The sequence below is a fragment of the Elephas maximus genome, chromosome 22 (assembly GCF_024166365.1).
Source record: "Elephas maximus indicus isolate mEleMax1 chromosome 22, mEleMax1 primary haplotype, whole genome shotgun sequence".
Classification (NCBI taxonomy): domain Eukaryota; kingdom Metazoa; phylum Chordata; class Mammalia; order Proboscidea; family Elephantidae; genus Elephas; species Elephas maximus.
Window position 1 is genome coordinate 1,347,691 of NC_064840.1, and position 22,245 is coordinate 1,369,935.

A 22,245-nucleotide genomic window follows, 5' to 3' on the forward strand; every position below is an offset into this window, starting at 1 on the left:
CACACAATGGGCCTGGATTTGAACCCAGCTGGGCAGGCTCCAAAGCCTGTGTTCAAACAACACGCAGTGTCGTCCAATTCTCTGTGCTCACGTCTGATTTATTTCCCCCACCCCTCACGACCAGCTCTCCTCCTCTCACCCCCGTGCTCTGCTGTCCTCTTTGTCATCTGCCTCTCTTGCCCTACTGGTCACCAGTTGCCATTGACTCTGACTCACGGCGACCCCACGTGTGTCAGAGCAGAACTGAGCTCCTTAGGGTTCTCAGTAGCTGATTTTTTGGAAGTAGATTGCCTGGCCTCTTCCAAGGCACCTCTGGGTGGACCGGAACTGCCAACCTTTCAGGTAGCAGCCGACCATGTTCACTGTTTGCACCATGCCTTGCTAAGCCCCAACCGGGATAGGGCCACTAAGGCAGTTGGTGCACCCCCCTCAGCCCCCACACCCCTGAGCCCTGAGGAACTTCTCAGCAGGATGAGGTGGAGGACGGAGAGACTTGAGCAGGGGAAGGCTGATTTTTTCCACAGTCCTGGGCAGGACAAGACCTGTCCCCAGACGACGAGACCCCTGGAGTGTGTTTATGGTGTGCAGGAGGGTGGTACCAGCATCTGAGAACGATCTCTGCCCACAAATGAGGGATGGCTTCTCAGAGGGCAAGTCTTTGATGTGGACTATAAAAAGTTGCTGGATCAACAACATGTTATCATCGTGAACTAAATTACTGATCTTGGCGTCAGCTCTGGGCTGGCAGGGATGGGGCCTGGTCTAGCCTTCCACCCAGCAGATACAAGAGTCCCAGGTCACCAAAGCTCCCTCTGTGGCCATCACCCAGACACCACCCATTTCCATGCTTCCCGGAGGGTGTGGGTTCAAATCTGGGAAAGACCATCTGTACATCTGAGCTGCCTGACGCTGGCACAGCTGAGGATGGAGTCAGGCGCAATCCTGGTCTGCCCTGGGAGCACGGGCGGGGCTTCCAGCTCGCGGTGACACGCTGCTTCCCGAAAGCTGTAGGACAAGCTGAAGGAAAGGGCTCCCCTGGGAGAGGGAACGCTCAACGTGGCCCAGGGTCTCCTCCCACTGCCATCCACCACCCTGCACAGCCTTGGGAGAGCTGCCGCCCAGCTCATCCCTCATTCCCGGGCCCTCAGTCCCAGGACGGAGTGGCCTGGTGCCAGTGGAGCTCTGGTTGTCAATGTCCTGGGGCCGAGCCCAGGACAAAGCACACGGACAGTTGTCCCCTCCGGGGTCTGAAGCCAGCGTCCAGGTCACCTGTCTACACAGGACTGGTTCTTTCTCGGGCTTTGAAGGGAAGCTGGCCCATGCTCCCCAGCTTCTGGTGGTGCTGGCGAACCTTGGCTGTGGTCACATCTCTCTAGCCTCTACCTCCATCCTCACAGGGCTATCTCCTCTGTGTGTCTGGGTGCTCTCCGCATAAGACAGTCTCAGTGGACTTCGGGCCCACACTCATCCAGCTAAGGAGCCCTGGTGGTGCAGTGGTTAAGCACTTGGCTGCTACCCCCAAGGTTGTTGGTTCGAACTCACCAGGAGTTCCGAGGGAGACAGACCTGGTGATCTGCTCCTGTAAAGATTACAGCCTCGGAAACCCGATGGAGTAGTTCCACTCTGTCGCACGGGGTCATTCTGAGTTGGAAGCGACTCGACAGTACAGGACAACAACTAATCCAGGAAGACTGCATCTCAACCCTCACCTCAGTCACATACGCAAAGACCTTATTTCCAAATAAGATCCCACTCTGAGGCACCGGGGGTTGTGGATTTCCAGGGACGCGATTCGGCCCAGGACAGTGATCACAGAGTTGTGTCCCTCCGCGTTGTTCTCCACCTTCCATCACCCTCAGCATCAGCGGTGACCCCGAGTGAGGCACAAGGACATACCCCGCTCAGAGCAGCCATGGTGGAAGGAGGGAGTTCTGACCCCTCTCCACCCACGCGCCTGCAGCAAAGACCCCCGTGGCTGTGTCTCAGCACCAGGACACCAGACCTGCAAGCATTAAGTGGTCAGCTCTCAGTGCAGAGCCGCTCCCTGTAACTAGCCCCGAGGGTCCAGGGTTGGCTCCCGAGACCGTGAGCTCTGGAGGAGGAGCTGCTTCCTTCTTGCCTTGCTTCCTCCTTCCTCTCCCAACAATTCAGAATCGGACCTTTTCACTCCAGTTTCTTTTACATGAGTGGGTGAGTGCGTGAGTGGGTGAGTGAGTGTGTATCAGCTCTCTCTGAGTGAGGAAGAAAAGAAAGAAGAGGAGGAAGAAGGAGAGAAGGAGGAGGAAGAGGAGGTGTGAGACAGGAGGAGGAGGAAGAGCAGGAGGAGGAGGAGGACAAAAGCACCAGCAGCAGCAGCAGCAGCACAGGGGCCCCCCTTCAGCTGCCCGACTGAGTGTCTGAACCCCTGTCACCTCAGGAATGTGCCTCCTAGGCAGTGGGGTTACCATTAAGCCTGTCTTTGGGAGTAAGAGTGGCTGGGGGTCTCAAACTCGAGTTCATGCAGGCCTGGGAGGTCATGAGAATGGGTTACGGGAGCTGGGTTGGGGCCCTGGAGACCGCAGAGTGTGTGCCCTCCCTGAAGAGGGTGGGAGCCCCAGCCAAGCTGACTGGGGGTGTAGAAGTGTCTCCCAGGCCCCAAGGGCAGACAGAAATCCGGAGGTTTAGGAGATACCGCAAGCCAAGATGTTTCACATGAGTGGCTGGTTTGGATTTGGCCCACTCTGTGTTTTAAATGGAAACAGCTTGGAAAGAAAAACCTGCACAAAGTAAAATTACTCCTTTGTAATAAACACACGTCAGCCTCTCAGGGCCAGGTGTTCTGTGCTGTCCCTTGTTTGAAACCTCTCCTGGGAACAAGACTCACTTGGTCTGTTTTTGATTCTCTCTTCCATTTCCATCACAGGGAGCGTGAACTCAGGGTGACTTCCTTTCACAATCCTTCCAGATAATGACGGGAGGCAGCCAGCTCCCCTTAGCTAGGGCGACAGGGACACACGCCCGCTTTTGCGTTGAAAGACTGCCTTTCTCGATGCCTTCATCGCTGTCCATACTCAGCCCAGCCCAACCCAGCAAGCATCCTGTGAGCTCAGGGCATCCCAGAAGACAGAGACGAGCCAGTGCTGGACACCTGCTCTCCAAGCAGGGAGGACAGCCAGCCATGTGGGCACGAGTCTGCCCTGCTCACCTCTGTGTCCCAGAGCTGTGAAAACACAGAGCCCAGGTGTGGCGCTGATCAATACTTGCTGAATGAATGAATGAACGTCAACACCGCAGCTTGCAATGGCTGCAGACCAATATTAAGTCAGCCAGGAGAATGCTACCTCTGGAGATCTCTGCTTCCTCAAACTCTTTACCACTCACCCACCCAAACCCCTGCCACACAAAAGTAAAGACCAGTTCCATCCGGATATGGCTTCAGGGGTCTGTTATGGATTGAATTGTGTCCCCCAAAAAGATAGGCTGAAGTCCTAACCCCCTTACTGCTGAATGTGTCCTTTTGGAAACAGGGTCTTTGCAGATGTTATCAGTCAGGTTAAGACGAGTCATACCAGAGTAGGGTGGATCCTAAAATGCCATCTGAGTCGCGTCCTTACGACAGAGGAGAAGACACACAGGGAGATAAGCAAAAGGAAGAGGGTCATGCGCTAATAGGGGCAGAGTGGGAGCGATGCTGCAGCCTCAAGCCAAGGAATGCCTGGGGCTACCAGAAGCTGGGAGAGACAAGAAAGGGCCTTCCCCTAGAGCCTTTGGAGAGACCATGGACCTGCTGACATCCTGAATTTGGACCTCTGGCCTCCAGAACTGTGAGAAAATAAATTTCTGTTGTTTATAAAGACGCCCAGTTTGTGGTGTTTTATCACTGGGAGCCCAAGGAGACTAACACAGGGCTCCGCCCACAGAAATCAGAAAACTTCAGCATCACAAGTGCTGGTTCTTCATGGCTGAGAGTCAGAGGAGCAGATAAACAGTGAGAGTGAATCTGGGGTCTGGACCTTGGAGGCTGAGTGAAGGGCATCACTGTTGTCTGTGCGCTACTCAAGTCAGCAAGAACCTGCAGCCAGTGGCCACCATCATTCACCCAGCTGCACAGGACACATCTTCAATAGTGACCTCTTGTGGCAGTGAAATGCAATGACAGCGGTGGACTGATCAGACCCAGTGCTCTCTCCTGGTGTTTGGACAAGGACTGACAACAGAGCAAGACCCCACGCATCATGGAAACGTCGGGGGGAGAGGCAGGGAGGCACAAGAGGCAGTTGGTGGGCTTTCTGCTAGCAGCATGTGGGGGGTGATTAATTGAAAGAAGCCTTATGTATGATGTGACTGTTTTTATGTCCCAAGTGGCGGAACCAGTCATGGAGTAACATGTCAAAATATAGCCCCACTCTAGCTGTGTCTTACAGTCTCTACTGACCTAAAGCCATAAATCCTCTGAGACTCACAGGCTTAGACCCTGGAAGAGATGAAACCCAGCCTAGCAGGAGTGGTGGAGTGGGTAAGAGCTACAGCTGCTAACCAAATCGTCGGCCATTCAAATCTGCCTGGCACTCTTTGGAAACCCTATGGGACTGTTCTGCTATGTCCTCTAGGGTTGCTGAGTCAGAATGGACTCCACAGCAAGGGGTTTGGTTTTGGGTTTAGAAGGAGTAAGACCAGAATTCAGATTCTTAGCTGAACTGGGGACAATAACATGTAGCCCTGAACCTCCCTAGACAGAGCTGGTTCTGCCACCAGAGGCCTCAATCCAGGAACACCACACAGGAGGCTGGTGGGGAGGGACGGGAAAGGGCTGGAAGGACAGACAGAACACCTGCAGCACAAGCCTCTGCCGTTCTCCCTGGGGAAGAGCTGGAGAGCCCTGCTGAAGGCAGCAGAGGCAGGAACTGAGTTAAGTGGGCAGCACAGGACCCGATATTCTGTCCCGCCAGTTCAACGCAGAGCCCTGGCCACCAGCTGGAGCTTCACCCATCCTCCATCCCAGGCTTCACCCAGCGACTTCAAACACCTTGGCTGCCACTCTGCTTGTCAGTTTGCAGACACACGCCATGATGTGTGTTCTGGGACTCATTATCTGGGGGGAGGGGAGTTTGCTGCACAGTTACAACGTGCTATATGTTATGAGAGGCGCCCGGTAACTATGGTGACCCCAGAACAGGACCACCCGCTGAGTGGGTGCTCCGCAGATGTGCTAAGTTCAGCAAATTCCAGATTGTGTAGAATGGTGAGGTTTAGAGGTGGGTTAATGGCTGGTTGATTCTGTCTTCTCCATGTGGTTGTGAGCACTGCAGGCTTACACACTGAACTACACGGCACCCACTCTGTCTTCTCCATGTGGCTGTGAGCACTATAGGCGTACGCACTGAACTACACGGCACCCATGCTGTCTTCTCCATGTGGTTGTGAGCACTGCAGGCTTACACACTGAACTACACGGCACCCATGCTGTCTTCTCCATGTGGTTCTGAGCACTACAGGCTTACACGCTGAACTACATGGCACCCACGCTGTCTTCTCCATATGGTTGTGACACACTGCAGGCTTACACACTGAACTACACAGCACCCACGCTGTCTTCTCCACGTGGTTGTGAGCACTGCAGACTTACACGCTGAACTACACGGCACCCACGTTGTAGCTGCAAGTGGCCATCGGACGGTTGTTCTTAGGACGTGGATGTGACACACAGCTGAAGGAGGCCCCATAGGGCCTCGTCCCCCCTCAGGACCTCCACATCTTCACATAGAGATTCCGCTCATGAGCCGAGGGTCCAACAGCCGCAGTCACCTACCTCCTGCACCCCAGTCACCTACCTCCTGCATGCATTAGCCAGCAGGACCCAGGGTGTTCAGTCACGGCCTGGGCACAGCAACACAGTGTCATGCCCAGAAGCACCGCCCAAGCCTCTTAGGGCTCTCCTGGTACAGGCCAGGGCTGCTCAGAAGGCCTGCCTGCATCCCTGGGTTTATCTGGGTGCCCTCCCCATCCCTCAGAGACTTACCCAGTGCCTCCACCGGCAAAAGACCCCTCCCGCATTGCCACGTGGGTACAACTGCTGCAGCTCAGAACCACGGTCCCCCAGCAGAGGGGTGGGGACAGCAAGTGCACTCCCGAGGGGCCTCCACAGAAAATGTTTCCCATTAGACAGATCATTTTAACTCAAAAAAGCACGTCTCCAAAAAACGTCCTGAGAAATGTAAACGCAACCTTCAAAAGAAAAACCCCCAAAACCCTAGAGAACGCCTGGCAAGGACAGGCTCTAATTACCACCCTCCTTTGGTATGATAAAAATTCCTCTCTGCCTCTCCTCAAGACACCAGTCCTCCTTCCAGGCTCTCTCCTTTAAAAATAACTGCAGTAACCAACCGTTGAAACACAGGTTGTGTTTCACCCACCCTTTCTTTTTCTCTGGTTTCCAAACTGCCACCTTTCTTTCTTCACAGAAGACAAACATGTGGACTCCTTCCAAATGTCCATCAACAGCACCAAGCCCAGGAGAGCCTATAATTCATACTGGAGGTGTTTTTAGAAGGTTGGCTTCTCCCAGTGCTCACCCCCAATGGGGAAAGCAGGCATCAACCGCTGGTCAAACGCATGTCACAGGGACCAGCCTGGCCCGGAGCCTTTCTAGGCATATATGCCTTCCAGGACTCTCTCTCCTGAGCTCCTCATACCTGCAGGCCTGAAGGGTGCCCTCCAAGGAAAAGTGTCTCCAAAAAGCACACCACACCCCATCTGTCCCATCTGTTGCTGCACCGGCCTCACATGAGGGCTCCTGGCTGGAAATGCCATTCAAAGCCACCGTCCACCTTCCTTCAGTGGGGGCCGGGGGCTTGTGAATTGACAATTGGCCCTTACACCTGAGCAGTGCAAACAGCAAACACACTTGGCTGCTAACTAAAAGGTTGGAGGTTCAAGTCCACCCAGAGGCACCTTGGAAGAAAGGCCTGGCAATCTCTTTCTGAGAGGTCACAGCCATTGAATACCCCATGGAGCACAGTTCTGCTCGTCCACTTGGGGCTGCCACGAGTCAGGGTCGACTTGACGGCAGCTGGCACCCACGTTGGGCGCTCAGCCCTCCCATACTGGCCTCTCCACACCTGGGCTTCATGGGGGACATGGCCAGCTGGCCAGGACAGATGCCTACATCCTGCACTGCCTCGTCCCTGCCTCCCTGCTCTCCTCCTGGGGTGGCTGACTCCACGGGCAGTCTGGGTGATAATCTAGTCCACGGGCGCACCGTGTGCTATCTGTGGTTGACAGCTCACGTGCCTCAGATTCAGAAGTGAATTAAACACACACGCTGGGCCAGGAGCAAGGCCACGGAAAGGTTGGCTCCAGCTGGGAGCCTTCCTTCTCACAGTTACATACGCCAGGGACTAATACTTGTTTTTCATGCCCATCTGTCACTCCGTTGTCTCAGCATGGCTGGAGGGCCCAGGAAAGGAGTGAGAGAATGCCTCATGGGGGAGAGTCCATTTTCCAGTAGATTCAAGCTTCCTGGAGCACGGGGAATAGAGGCCATGCCTCCAACGACAGGGAAACACAGGTGCTGTGATGGCAAAACGCTGACACAACTTCAACGCCTGTGCATGGGGGGCGCTGAACAAACCGCACCATGAGGGAAAACCTTTCTGGGCAGCGGTGAAACGGACTGGGGCCACTCTCCATGAGTGGGCTGGGAGGGATTCCCAGGGCACGCTGTGAAGTGGGGAACACACAATGAGGGAAAACCCTTCTGGGCAGTTGTGAAGTGGGGAACGCACAGTGCAGAAGGGAGAGGGTGGAAGAAAATATGCTCGTATCTGCTCGTTTGGCACAAGAAAAATACAGAAAGGATAAACCAGACACCTGTGGTATTGTTTATCTGGAGCAGTGGGCGGGAAGAATGGGGACAGAGACGTAGGCTCGAGACGGGTGGGGGGCCGCTTTCCCGAGGACACCTTGGGCACCTGGAGTGAGCTTCACGTGCTCCCAGATAAGTAAATAAAACCAGCCAGTACAGGTGGAGGGCACCCAGGAGGGAGTTCAATCACAAACGAACTAACCAAACAAGAGGACAAAACACTGCCCGGTCCTGCGCTATCCTCACAATTGTTGGTCTGCTCAAGTCCACGTTTGCGACCACAGGGTCAGTCTACCTCATTGAGGTCTCCTTTGTTTTCCCTGGCCATCTGCTTGACCTTCTTCCACTTTTGCCCTTCTCCAGTGACTGGCCTCTCTGGTCACTCCTGATGGACAGACCCATCAGTGCCATCTGCGTGGAGGCGATGCTGGCCTGTGGCTTCCCTGGGTGTTAGGGAGCTAACCCAGCGCCTCAGGTAGGGAGAGCAAGCTGTCAGAGATGGAGGTCATGGGGGAGGGTGCCGTGTCCTGGAAGCGGAGTGGGGGGGCGCTGGGGGCAGAGGTGTCGATGGTCGGATGCCACCAACGCCTTCCACAATCGACGCTGATGGAGACTAAGAAGCTCACCGGGTCAGGCGAGCCACGGTCAATGGGGACTTTTGAAAACATTCCTGATGTTTGATGTTGTTGGTGAGAAAGTGGAGACAGAAAAAGTCGACTTTAAGGAGCTGCAAGAAGTGAAGGGAGGTGGGCTGAAAGGGTGGAAGGGGGTGGGGAGATGAGCCCTCTTGGGCCAGGGGTCTCTCTGCAGGGGATGGAGGGACACAGTGGGAGGGAGAGACCAGGTGGCAAGAGTGGACTTCACCCTGAGGAAGTCGTAAGAGGAAGCCAGAGGGTCAGCTCTGAAAAAGAGCAGCTCAACCCTGGTGGCGTGGTGGTTAAGAGCTACGGCTGCTAACCAAAAAGCTGGCAGTTCAAATCTGCCAGGTGGTCCTTGGAAACTCTATGGGGCAGTTCTACTCTGTCCTATAGGGTCTTTATGAGTCGAAAGCAGTGGGTTTGGTTGGTTTTGGGGAAGGGTGAGATACCCTGCGAGGAAAGGAGGAAGGAGCAGAGATGAGCAGCTGGTGTCCAGAGGCGCTGACCTGCTGGGTGAAGTTCCAGATGCTGTCACCATCCCAAAGTGGGGTGGGCTCAAACACCATGGGAAGGGGGTCCAGGGGCCAGGGCAGGAGCTGGGGCCCCAGGAATGAAGATCAGCTAGACACTGAGAAGGAGGGCAGGGGCGGGTCAGGAGCTGCAGTGAGAGGCCAGTCTGGAGCCCTCCACCTCACTCAAGCCCCCAGAGGGTGGTCTCCTAGGAGGTGTGGAACAAGGAGGTAATTCTGGGTGGGCAGACAAAGGGGACTCCTGGCCCAGAGCCCTGCACATAGAAGGCCTTCACTTCATGGTGAAACGGGGGCAGAGTAAAATGGAACAGAAGACCCTGGCAAGAAACTTCTTAATATTGCTTCCAGCAACCAAATATGTACTGGGTTCTTCAATAATTTCCTTGAGAAATCACAGCCTTCGAGTCAATATTTCATTAACACATAAATCATCCCCATTTGGCTGGGACTGCTGAAGAATGTGAAATCAATGTTGCACCTCAAAGGGCAGGCAGCTGAGACCTTCCCTTCTTTAAGGAAAGGGCACATCCATCCAGTCCAGCGGCTCCGTGGTTATTACCACCAAAGGAGATCAATGTAGTGCAGAGCCAGGAGCTTCGGGACAGACAGCTCCTTGCTCACAGTGGGAGCTTACAGGTCTGCAAGCCGCTCCTCTCGGGCAGGACAAATTCCTCCATCTTGCTAATGGCTATTATGCAAGATAATTGAGACTGGCCGATTTATCCACCTCTCCACCAGGTGCATTTATTCTAAGTCAGAGAAATGCCCACGGCTGCTGCGCACACACACATGAAAGCAAGGTCTGGCCTCAGATGCCTTGTGACACAACTTAAGTTCTGCATGGCTGACCCCAAGGGCCATTGATGGCCTTTCCACTAGAGTCCAATAACAAAGACAAAGAAAAGGAATCCCAGGGAGAGAAAAACATCCCTTTGGGCCGGCACCAATAACACCTGACTTCTATATACAATCACACAGAGAACCAAATACCCCACCACACAGAGCCACACCAGGGAACTGCAGCCAGGCATGTAACTCACCAGTATGTGTGTGAGGTGGACAGTGACCAGCGGAGACCCCGACAAAGTCTGGGCAAGAGCAGGCGGTGGGGAGACCTCCAGGGAGATCAGGGGGCTGGCGGCTGACATCAGGCAGCCTTGATGCTTCACTGCCTCGGCAATCCTTGGAAATCAAGGGAAATGGGAAGAAGAAGGGAGCACTCAGCTAGAGTTTGGGTCTGCAACTGGACATTGGCCTGGATGTCCTTGACACAGAAATCACTTTGGGACGGAACTCTGGGTTCCATCACGCAGTGCTGCTCTCTGTAGGGCTCAGAGCAGTACCCGCAGATCAGTTCTTGTTCCCATTTTAATGCTCTGGTTTGAATTCTGTCATTCAGTTCCTGCTGGGTGCCAGTACCAGAGGTGAGACAAACCCGACCCCAAGGAGCCTATAGCCTAGCAGAGGAAGGTGAGCTGGCTCAAGCAGGGTGAAGGGCAGAAAGAGTCAAGACAACCTGCATCTGAATTTCAGCAATCCTGCTGCATTAGCTGTGCCGCCTTGGCCAGGTCACTTCCCTCTCTGGACGTTAATTTTCCCGTTGTAAGACGATTCCATAGTAACAGTGTGGTGGACATCTGTCATTCTGCCACCAGTATCTGTTCATTCCTTTCCTGCTGAAGGCACCTCGATTTCCCTCCAGGTGACCCCGTCCCTCACTTTCAGCCCATGCACTTTGTGGGGACCCATACGCTACTTGCAGTAAACCCCGGTACCCAGGTCTGCACCAGCCCATTCTCTGCCCCCTCCAGCCACAGTGATGTTTGGGGGTGAGCACGTGACCAGTCACATCCAACAAGATGTAACAGGGTGTGGGTGGAGATGCGGGCCCAAAGACGCCCACTTCTCTCTGCAGGAGCTCCACCCATAGGACATGGTCACAAGGTAAGAGCAACCAAGAAGGGAGCCCACCCAGGAAGTGGAGCTGAGAGGTGGATCCCAGTGACATCAACAGGACCCTGGATCAAACTGCTCCTGAAGCTTGTGTGCCATGGGCCTCTCAGCTTACGTGTGCCAAAAATTTCCCTTTTGCTTAGGACACCTCAGGTTGGGTCTTCAGTCGCTTATGAGCCAACCACGCAAGCCTACCTGCTACCTAAAGCCCTGTCTCGTGGAGGTGTGAGGATGGACTGATATTTAGAGCCGGGCTAAGCTGAGGCAAGCGAGGTGCCTGGGTGCAAAATGTGAGCAGACACCACACATCGGGCTTTGCATCTGTGGCCTCTGAGTGGCCCCCAAGACTGAGGGTCCCCTTTAATTTCATGCCCTTGCTGCCTTCTCCCACTGTAGCCGACAGAGCCCTGCAGGTGCTGTCACCACCCCATTTTGCAGACATGGAAACTGAGGCTCAGGGAGGCGAGTCCCTTGTCTGGGCCACACCGTTAGGTTGGGTGGGGCTGGTGCTCTCCCCCTGCCTGCCCCAGCCCCCTGGGGCTGCTTCCAGTCTTCTCCAAAGGGCTGTGACCACCTACTCCCGCAGTGAGTGCCAGCTCAGGACAGAGAACCTCCAGACAGGACATGTGTGCACAGGACGTGTGATGACGGGGGGAAGGGTGTCACAGCCCCCATCACCTGGACAGGATGTGTGCACACAGGACGTGATGGTGGGGGGAGGGGTGTCACGGCCCCCGTCACCTGGACAGGACCTGTGTGCAGAGGATGTGTGATGGCTGGGGGAGGGGTGTCATGGCCCCCGGCACCTGGACAGGACGTGTGTGCACAAGATGGCCCCCATCACTGCACACGAGTACACACTCCACCCCACCCCATGCTGGGTGCCTCGGAGACTAACCTGGTGTTGTCCGGATGGATGTTGCTCAGGGAGAAGTGTACCGTGTGGTAGAGGAGGCCCCCGATGGTGGTCCAGGCTGGGGAGAGATGTAATCAGCTCCCACCTACCCCCACCCAACAACATGCCCTGTGTGCCTCACGGCCCAGCCCCCACCCAGCAGTATGCTGTGCCCAGGAGCGGGCAGACAGCCACCTGTATTTTGTGCAACTCCCAAGGCAGATTTGCAGGGACAAGAGATACTTCAGGTGGACCAGAATCCCCTAGGGAGTGTGTTACACACAGAGTCCCAGCCCCACCCCAAACTCCGGCTCAGTAGGCCTAGCTGGGCCTCAGTCCTGTTCGCAGGCATGGGGGGCGGGCACTGGGGACACTCCCACAGGCCTGGGTGAGGGGCTAGTGCCAGCCTCTGGGCCAACAGACCCCACAGCTCGGGGTCCTGGGAGCTGTGCAGGGCAGGGCAGGGCGGCCCCTCCGGAAGTTTCCGCCTGCTCACCTTGGCTGTGGAAGGCCTCGTGGGGGATCTGGACGTAGCTGTGCCCCTGGGCTGGGAAGCGGTAGTGGGAGGCATTCATGGTTCCGGAGAGGACCTTGGCCACTGAGTACTCTGTAGGAGGAAGGAGAGGGGCCAATCAATGAGCCTCACAGCCACAGAGGGATGCTGGCTGTGAGACCCATCTGCTCTCCTCACCCCCAGAACAAGCTCCTGGAGATCTCAACCACCTGAGAAAGTGACAACTCCATGCCGGAAGGGTTCAGGAAGTAACTGGGCCAGGCTGCCAGCCTGCAGCCCACACCAGGGGGCTCTCGGCCCAGAGACCTTCCACCAAAGCCCCCAGTCTCTCCCACCATGATCATCAGGCAGTCAGCCATGACTCAGGGCTCCTGGACCACTGGGCTCGGTGCAGACACTGGCGCCCCAAGGCTCTGAAGTCATTGGGCACAGGCACCACTGCCTGGGATGATGTGGCTGGGGGGCCTGACGCTCACTCTCGTGGTCAGCTTGCCCAGCAGAACAGGACTGGTCCCACCCTACCTTCTACACAAAGGCTGTACCCACACCTGCACGGCTCCCTGTGCAGTGCAAATGGTTAACTGATGCGCTCAGCTGCTAACCAAAAGGTTGGAGGTTCAAGTCCACTCAGAGGCTCCTTAGGAAAAAGGCCTGGAAATCTATTTCCCAAAATATCAGCCTTTGGAAACCCCCCCATAGTACAGTTCTATTCTTACACACACGGGGTCACCACGAATCAGAGTCAACTTGACAGAAACCTGTTTGTTTTTGGTGCAGGGACTGTATGACACTGGCCTTAGAGACTGTACGATGCTGGCCTTAGGGACTGTATGACACTGGCCTTAGGGACCATATGACACTGGCCTTAGAAGAACAGACTTGGACCTGTGAGCGCCACTGACTCTTCTAAAACAAGGCTGTCTCCCTTTTTCCCTGCAAACACTCTAAGGAGCTACAGCTTCTTGGCTCCTTTCTGGACTGCGATGACTGTCCACGGTCCAGACTTGGCTTCCAAGTCACGCTGAAACGCTCACATGGTCCGTAGTGCTCCTGCCCTGAGTCTGACCACCCGTTTTCCTCCAGAATGTAATTTTATTGTGGCAAAATACATACCACAAAAAGTTTGCCGTTTTCCCCACTTTTAAGTGTGCAGTTCAGTGACTAATTACACTCACCGATATTTCCTAAAGTTTTCCATTGCACTTAGCAGAAACTCAGTGTCCCCAGGCGAGACCTCCCCCAGCCCTCCCCTCCTGCCCCCCGTAACCACTAAACTTTTCTAGACAGTTCACGTAAGTGGGATCATTGAGGATTTGTGCTTTGGCAACTGATTCCGGTCAGCGCGGCGTTGTCAAGTTTCGTCCACGCTGTGGCACACATCAGGACTTCGTTTCTCTTTATGGCTGAGAACCTTTCCGTTTTCTGCAGAGACCACAGTTTGTTTACCCACCACCTACTGATGGACATGGGGTTGTCCCAGAATGTAAGCCCCCGTAGTGTAAGACAGACAGAGACACTGAGGACCTTGAGCACGTTTGTGTGTATGAGGGAGTGCGAGGGGTTGCCGTGGAAGTGGGGTTCAACGATGCCCCCCGTGGTTCGTCCGACCCCTGCCGACGCCAGCTACCTGCCATGGAGGAGGAGCCGGCGATGGTGACCTGGGGCTCGTGGGTGTGCAGGTTGGCAGATATGTGCCTCATCACCGTGTCGATGGTGTCAATCAGGCCCAGCACCGCGGCCTGGTCCTGGGGACGAAAAGGGAAGGAGAATCATGAGAACCACACCTGCTCAGGAATCGCACAGAACCAGCTCTGTGTCTGCCCGCCAACCCCCCAAATATAAAATGTCTGTCCGGTTGAGAGCCAGGAACGGAGTGCCATTCTCTCACCATGAGTGAGATGGCACCAGGGTTTACATTGGCTGGACTTGTTCAAATTTCAAATGGAGTGAGATTACATGGCCAGGTCCCGTCCTCAGACAGCCCGACGAGGAGGTCATGATGTCACCACCATGTCCAGCTCAGCAGTGACCACAGAGGGGACACACCCACTGTGCCCCTGAGCAGGTGGGGCACCGAGGCTGGCCCAGCTACCAGGTGTCTGGCTCCAGAGCCTCCGTGCTTGGACCCAGGACTGGGGCCACACTCAGAGCCCTAATCCTAGCTGCTCCAAACCCACCAAGTCCAAATTCCAAACTCGAAGGTCTCTGACCTGCCCCCTCCCCATCGTGGCCCTGCACTGAGGGAAGAGGGACTGAACCCCCAGGTTCCCTCAGTTGAGGGTGTCAGCAGTCCCTCTGTTCCATGAAGGGCAGGGGTCTGTGGGGGGGTCTTAGCACCCCATATCGTCTCCAGCCTGCTGGACATGCTTGGAGTCTGTCTTCTCCTCCCGGGCCCTCCGCCCTCATCCTGGGCCCAGGCAGAGAGGCTCCTGTGGACAACGCTGTCCCCCAAGAGGGCAGGGCCCCCATGCCCCCATGTCCCTCAGCCAGCTCCACAGCTGGTGCTCAGAGCCTCGTGCCTGAGTCCCCTAGGCTGACTGTCCTCATCATGAGACACACCCACAGGGAAGGCCCCCAGCCCCGGACACAGGGCCGCTGTCTCTACCTGCACCCTCCCTCCTTCCTGAACAAGCATCCGTGGGCTGTGGCGTGCCCTCAGTGTACGAACACAGAGAGAGAGAGAAGCTGATCACAATCGGCCAGACGCAGTGAGGCACCTGGAGACCTGTGGGTTTGGCCTGTGGTCTGTCAGATAGCGGCTACAGGATCTGTTTTGTTAATGTGTGTCACAGCCCGCCTAAGCCCTCACACATTCACGGTTATTCATATCTTACCACAGAGCATTCAGAGAAAGTTAATTTAAAATGAGGCAGAAATCAGGTCTGTTGGGGTCCTCTGGCTGTGCTCTGGGTGACCCCAGGCTGCAGTTTTGAGCACAGAGTCCCCCTTGAAATTATGAACTCCAGAGGGCTGCATTTTTAAAATAAGATTTTGTCTCTAGTTAATATTCTATCAGTCTTAAATTCATTATCCCTTTTCCTACCTTATGCTCGGTCTGACTCCATTTGAAATTTTAACAAGTCCATCAAATGTAAACTCTGATGCCATCTCACTAATCATGAGAGAATGGAACACCGTTCCTGCCTTTCGAACTGGCAGATATTTTTATCTATTCCGGAAAATCGGCACTTTAACATCCCACAGTGTGGCTGGGGCCCTTCTGAGCTAAGGCGGTTACGAGTCCTTCTCTGCCCCTGCACCCCAACTTTGGAAGCCATGTGTTGAGGCAGCAGCCTCAGAAGATGGGCAGAGCAGGATTCCCGATCCCTGGAAACAGAAGAGGCCCCGCGGCCCACATGGTCTTTGCATGCATGAGAGGGAGCTGTCTGCAGTGCTGCTGAGCTGAGCTGAGCTGAGCTGCTGAGGCCTCCTTGTTACTGCAGCCTAACGTGGGCCAGCCTGACTAAGGCAGTGGTACAGGAGAGTACTTAATATCGCTGGGAGACGTCCTTGACATAACTGAGGGAAAGCAGGATAAATCAGGTGCAGAGTATGTAAAACACACATGTACATAAAAGATTGAAAAACAGATTGGAAGGGGTACACGTAAAAGTGTTAGTTAGCACTTGTTCTCTCGCAGCCCTATGATTTTAGGTGATGTCCACTTAATATACTTTTTTATTATTTGCATTTTCTAACTTTTCTCTAACTTATTTTTTAAATAAGTAAAATCAATTAAAGTTATTTTTTAAAAAATGATTCCATTCTTTCTAATTATTTGGAGTACAGAGAAAATGAGAAGCTTTTTTTTTTTTTTAACATAAAGTACATATTGCTGTGTGTTTTACTTTTCTCACTTAATCCAACGATCTTAAATGTCAAACACGGTGTTTTTATTACCATCCAAGAACGATGTGATGGTAGAAATATATTAATTACATAACATAATAAACAAGCCTCGATGTCTCGAAACAATCCAACACTTCCCGTCTGATATCTGAGGGCATCGGCCTGTCGCCCATGGAAGGCTCACAGCATGCTGGAGCCATCGACAAGACACGCCCCGTTCACTGTCCGGTCGAAATGAGCTCTGATCTCCCAGATTTCAGGGCTGAGAGATGCAATATTCCTTTTATAGATGTGAACTGGGCCACATTACGTCACTTTGGGAAGATGAAATGGTCCCTGAGGAAACCAGAATGTTCTTTTCTCTTACCTCTGACTCGTCAGTCCAGCTGGGCAGTAGAAGAACCTCTCCCACGGTTTTTAAGAAGGTCTAAAAAGACATACAAAAGGACACTGCTTAGCATACAGCCTTAATCCTGGGGCTCCCCGCAGCTCCCAGTGTGTCTGCAGCCACGGGCTCACTTTTGCATAGAGTAGTAGACGGTTACAGCACACAGCAGTATACCAGGTTATACATCACAAAGCCCTTTTACAGCTGCTCCCTGGGCGGCCCTGTGAAGCCACTGACCGGCATTTAGATGTCAGAAGGAACACTGCAGGCCTCCCAGGAGCCCACAGCGCAGTGCTGCCACAGAGGAGGCCCTCCGAATGGCTGCTGGATGAATGAATGACTGAGTGAGCCAGTGAACAAATCGTGACCTGCTGAACATGCTTTTTCTTGGGGTGAGACGTCCAGCCGTTGTCACCACTTGTGACTGGAAATTACCTTCCTAGAAAGCAGAAGTTACTGGGAGACCCTTGGTCAAATCATCTTGTAACCATATTTGGTTTGGCTCACAAATTATTCTGAAAAATTGAAATTAGCTTCCAGCATTTTCAAATTGGGAGATTTAAAATGAAAACATGTGGGTTTCCTGCTTCTTTTGGAAAAAGTAGACGCTTGGACAACCCCTGGCCTACATTCCCATATGGCGACAACTGGCTAAAGCTGAATAGCAGCTTCCCCCTTAGCCAGGCATGTGTCCCCCAGTTTGCCCCAGTCCCCACCTTTCCCTATTGCCCTACACCTAGCCTGTTTCGCCCATTTACTTTACTCATGCAGACTTTAACTGTTTGTGTCCTACTATCAACACCAGGAATATACCCAGAGCCTAACCTAAATCTCCCATGTTTCTATCCAACAGCCGCTTCCATGAAAAATCATACTCTTAGACAAGTGAATATTCAGAGAACAAGTCATCACAGTGCTTCACTCCTTCACTAATTATTCATTCAAAAAATATTTACTTGCTAAGACCCCAAAGGCTAAGAATCGGTGACGAACAAAGCAATCACGGTCCCTTCCCTCACTGGCTTGAGGTCTAGTAGGCGTAGTTTACAATCTAGGGCAAGGGTCAGTGAACGTTTTCCTTCTTCTTTTTTTTCAAATAGGCAGAAATTGCTGGTTATTATTAATATTCTTGTTGTATGATGATGATCAGTGCATTTGTGAATAATATTAAAAAAAAACTCAGGGCGGAGCCAACATGGCGCTATAGACAGAATCACCACGCCGTCCCTCCACAGCAGAGACCTGAAAAACTGAGCAAAACAGACAAACATCAATTCTGGAACCTTAAGTGTCAAACGAAGGCGTAAAGAACCCAACTAATCACCCAACTGAATAGGAAATGACAGAGAGCAGAGAGCAAGGAGAGCTACGGAGTGGAGGTCCCCTAACCGACAGCAGCACAGCCTCGCCATCTGGGACCCCTCAGCCACCACGAACGGCAGACAGGGAGCCTGGGAAGGCAATCCCACAGAGCTTCCAGCCCAGACAGAGCACCCGGGAACCAGGACACACGTTCTCCCACCCCCGACCCGTCTTCCTGCTGCACAGCCTCTGCTGCCTTCCAGGGAGGCTGCATCTCTGGGGGAGACACCAGCTCCCACCACTGGGACGCACTCCGCCCCCACCAGCCGGCTCCCCCAGCCCCATTCTTTTGTTGCTGTTGCTGTTTCTGGCTTCCAGCTGTTTCCTCCTTCTCCCCACTCCCACCCCTCCCCTCTCCCATGCAGCTGACAACATGCACCACCTCTGCTCCCCCTTGACGGGCTGTGCCATACCGCTGGGCTGGGGAGCTGCTGACACATGGCCTCCCCAGTTCATGCCCCCGTCAGGAAACTTTTTCTTAAAGGGTCAAATAGCATATAGTTTAGGCTTTGTGGGCCATACAGTTTCTATCACAACTACTCAACTTCTGCCATTGCAATGTGTAAGCAGCCATAAACAATACCTAAATGAGCAGGCATGATTGTGTTCCAATAAAACTTTATTTACAAAAGCAAGCAGTGGGCCAGATTTGGCTTGATGGGCATAGCTTTGCTAACTCGATCTACAGCTGTGCCATCCAGTGGAAATACAATCTAAGCCACACTTGGAATTAATTTTCTAGTAACTACATCAGAAAAAATTTTTAAAAGGTGAGATTATGTTTAATAATATATTTTACTTAAACCAATATATGCAAAATATTATCATTTCTACATGTCCAAAAATATATCATCCAAATCCATTGCCTTCAAGTCGATTCTGATCCATGGCAACCCTTCAGGACAGAGTAGAACTGCCCACAGAGTTTCTAAGAAGCTGCTGGTGGATTCGAACTGCCGACATTTTGGTTAGCAACCGCAGCTCTTAACCGCCACTAGGGCCCCAGTAATTTCCCTTTTTTTTTTTTTTGGTTTAACTGTGTTTTTTGAAATCTGGTGTGTGCTTGACACTTACGATGCATCTGACTTGGGACCAGACACATTTCCAGTGGTCAGGAGCCACACGTGGCTAACGGGTATCTGATAGCACAGCAGAGTTGACCCCTGTCATTTTCCTGTCCGACTGCCTTCGGTTAGTGGTGAGAGGCCAGGACATCATGAAAACTGGAGAATGGATGTCAAAGGCTTTAATTTCTCAAGTTTCCCACCAGGTTAGAGCCCAGGAATGAGTCCGTTTTGGGTAGAACTGCGTGATCCACGCCCATAACACTGGAGTCAGGTACCTCACCACGCCCGTCTCAAAATCATGGCCCAGGGGCCGCATCTGCCTTTATTTGGTCTGTATGTGACTTCCTTTTTTTTTTAGTAATATTTTATTGTTTAGGTTCCCATTCAACAATTTCTACACAATTTGTTCAGTGACATCAGTTATGTTCTTCCCAACGCGTGAACATTCTCATGACTTCTGTTCTGGTGGCTCTGTTTCCGTTAATATAGCTTCCCTGCCCCTTTACATTCTCATCTTTGTTTTAAAGTAATTGTTGACTGTTTGGTCTCGTGTGGGTGATTTTTTAAAGGAGCCCAGTACTGACGGGTGATAGTCATTATTGTGTAAGCCAATCTGTTATTTAGCTACCAGGTGACCTCAGGGGATAGTTTTGGTTCAGGGTTTGAACAGTATCTCAGGGCAATAGTGTTGGGGAGTCCTCCAGTCTCAATCAGTCCAGTAGGTCTAGTTACAGGATTTCTTTTTAAATTTCAGTTAGCTGCTCACTTATGAAGATGGGAGATTTGCCATTTGCAAAATTCAGGTTTGGGCTTCCCTTGAAAAATCAGAAGTGGTAACTCTAAAGATTAAAATCAAGAGGAGCTGGGTCACCCCGAAGATGAGCTAGGTATCTTCCCGTCTGTCACAGCCTCCACCTCTCCCTATTGTTTTATGTCTGGCACACTTCATCCACCTGCTTTACCTGTCTGGCCTCTGAAGGCATTTGAGTTGGCAACCTTGGACATGACTAGCTTTAGCTGAGGGTAACAAAAGGGGCAGCAGGAAGGGGGTCACCAAGTCTAAAAACATATTTCCTATGTAGACCACCATTAAATCTATGTTCCAACATAGACATCCCTTGAAGGATATGGCGATGCCTCAGCCTTCTAAACACCTCCTGGGATACAAGACCCTGGCCCCACTAGCCTGCCTGGGCTGAGCAGAGGGCAGGCCCTCCTGGCCTTGTGGGCGTCCCTGCCTCGGCTTTGACACTGATTCTGGCTTACTTGACTGTCCCCCGTTTCACTCCTGCAGCTGTGCTCCCCGTTCTTCCTGGGCTCTGCCAGCTCCCACGGCCTGCTCCCCACTATGCGTGGCTGACGGGAGTGAAGGTTTTCATCTGCCGCAATCACACATCTGAAGCCACCACCGTACTGGGTTCCAGACGGGCTCTTCTAATCGGCCACAGATAAACGCAGAGCCAGGTCACCCGTGGGTTTGGGGTGGAGGTTTCCCACAGCTACCCTCAGCCCTGGTACTCCACACCACCCCTGGGGCAGGACCTGGGCTTCTGGAAGGTTCTAAGAGTGCCCTTGGGGCCAGCACCCAGCTCATGGGAGAACTCGGACCCACCCCAGGCTACAAGCCCAGGAGGGCAGTGGCAGCGTGGGCTACGGACACCGTGTCCCAGCACCTGCCCGGGCCTGGCCCGGAGGCGGTGAGGGACTCGGGGGCTTCATTACAAACTGATTCGTGAGCCACTGAGCGTGCGACTGTGGTGAACTGAACCACCAACCTCGTCACCACGTAACCCACCAGCCTGCAGTCGGTGTCTAATAAACATCTATTTAATCAATTAAGTAATTAATCCACTCACTGGGTCCCTCCGTCCCTGCACACCCACAAACAGAAGGCCCCACTGTCATCAGCCTCAATTAAGTGCCTGCTGCATGCCCTGCGAGGACCCTTCATAGAAATGCTTCTGTGTGGAGGTCAGGGTGATAGGACCCAGAGGTGACATTTACTGAGCACTGACTGTATACCAGGTCACAGACGCCCTTATCGCCCAGCTCGACGGTACTCAGTCATTAGTATTTATTGAGTGCTGACTGCATACCATGTCATAGTCACCCTTCGGCCCAGCTCAACAGTACCAGATCGCTAGCATTTATTGAGTGCTGACTGCATGCCAGGTATTATCTATCTATCACAGTCACCTTTATCATCTCACTCAATAATACTTAGAGAGTACTCAGAGAGTATTGAATAAATACTGACACCTGGTGTCAGGATTTATTGAACGTCAACTGTGCACCAGGTCACAGTCACCCTTACAACCCAATTCAATAGCACTTGGAGGAGTGTGAGCAGAGAAAGCACCTCGACTTCAACACCACCAACACAGGCTCACTGAGCACTGTGGTCACCTCTGGGACCCCCATGGGGCACAGTCACATTGTGGGGCACACGGTGGGCGGACTGTGGGCTGTGCCTGTGCCTACATCTGCCCAAGTCCCAGCCCAGCCCAGGGCTGCACAGTCAATGTCTGCTGGGGCCAGTGAATGCATGGAGGGGCCAGGCAGGCTGGGTGCTGGGATGCAGCCAGGAGGGGAGAAGTGGTCCCACCTACAGGGGGCACCAGTGAGCCGTGTGGGGCTGCCTGGTGGCCAAGTGGCTGACGGTCCAGAAGACGTCGGAAACCCAGATTTTCATGTGACAGTCCCTGACTTCCTGGACCCTGTGTGGGTCATACCAAACACATCGGGGGCCGTGGTCTGACCACTGGCCATCCCTGACCCCCTTGGCACAGAACTCCATCACTTACCTCAGTGAGGTTCTGGGCCGTTTCCTGTGAGAGGGATTCATTGGGTAAGTGGAGGGACACGTTCTGAAGGTAACTCAGCACAATCCCAGGGCTCTGGAATTTTCTCCTCTCCTCTGTCAGGTTGGTTATGATGGGGTGGTAGGCATCCGTGGGCATCTAAAAGGAATCAGGGCCATGAGTTCCTGGCAAGAACTAAAGTTGAGACATTCAACAGAAGCTCCATGTGTTCCACCCTGGGTCTAACACTTCTCAGGTCATAATAATAATGATAGCAGACCCTACAGCATACCAGACACTTTGTGAGTGTGTACTTCACATGTATGGGTATTTCATCCTCACAACAATCTTATGAAATAGGTACCCATTTGACAGATGAAAAAACCAAGGACAGAGAGCCTAACG

General features: G+C 53.1%; 1 protein-coding gene across 1 annotated transcript in view; it reads right to left on the reverse strand.

The window, feature by feature from the left end:
* Positions 1-22,245, reverse strand: part of ADGRD1 (adhesion G protein-coupled receptor D1) — a 108,403-nt gene that overhangs the window by 49,046 nt on the left and 37,112 nt on the right. The window contains exons 11-16 of the mRNA XM_049865589.1: positions 21,844-21,999; positions 16,590-16,649; positions 14,001-14,118; positions 12,356-12,466; positions 11,863-11,938; positions 10,052-10,193 (exon numbers count right to left, since the gene is read on the reverse strand). Of these exons, the coding sequence (XP_049721546.1) occupies positions 10,052-10,193; positions 11,863-11,938; positions 12,356-12,466; positions 14,001-14,118; positions 16,590-16,649; positions 21,844-21,999 (663 nt within the window). The remainder of the gene's footprint in view (positions 1-10,051; positions 10,194-11,862; positions 11,939-12,355; positions 12,467-14,000; positions 14,119-16,589; positions 16,650-21,843; positions 22,000-22,245) is intronic.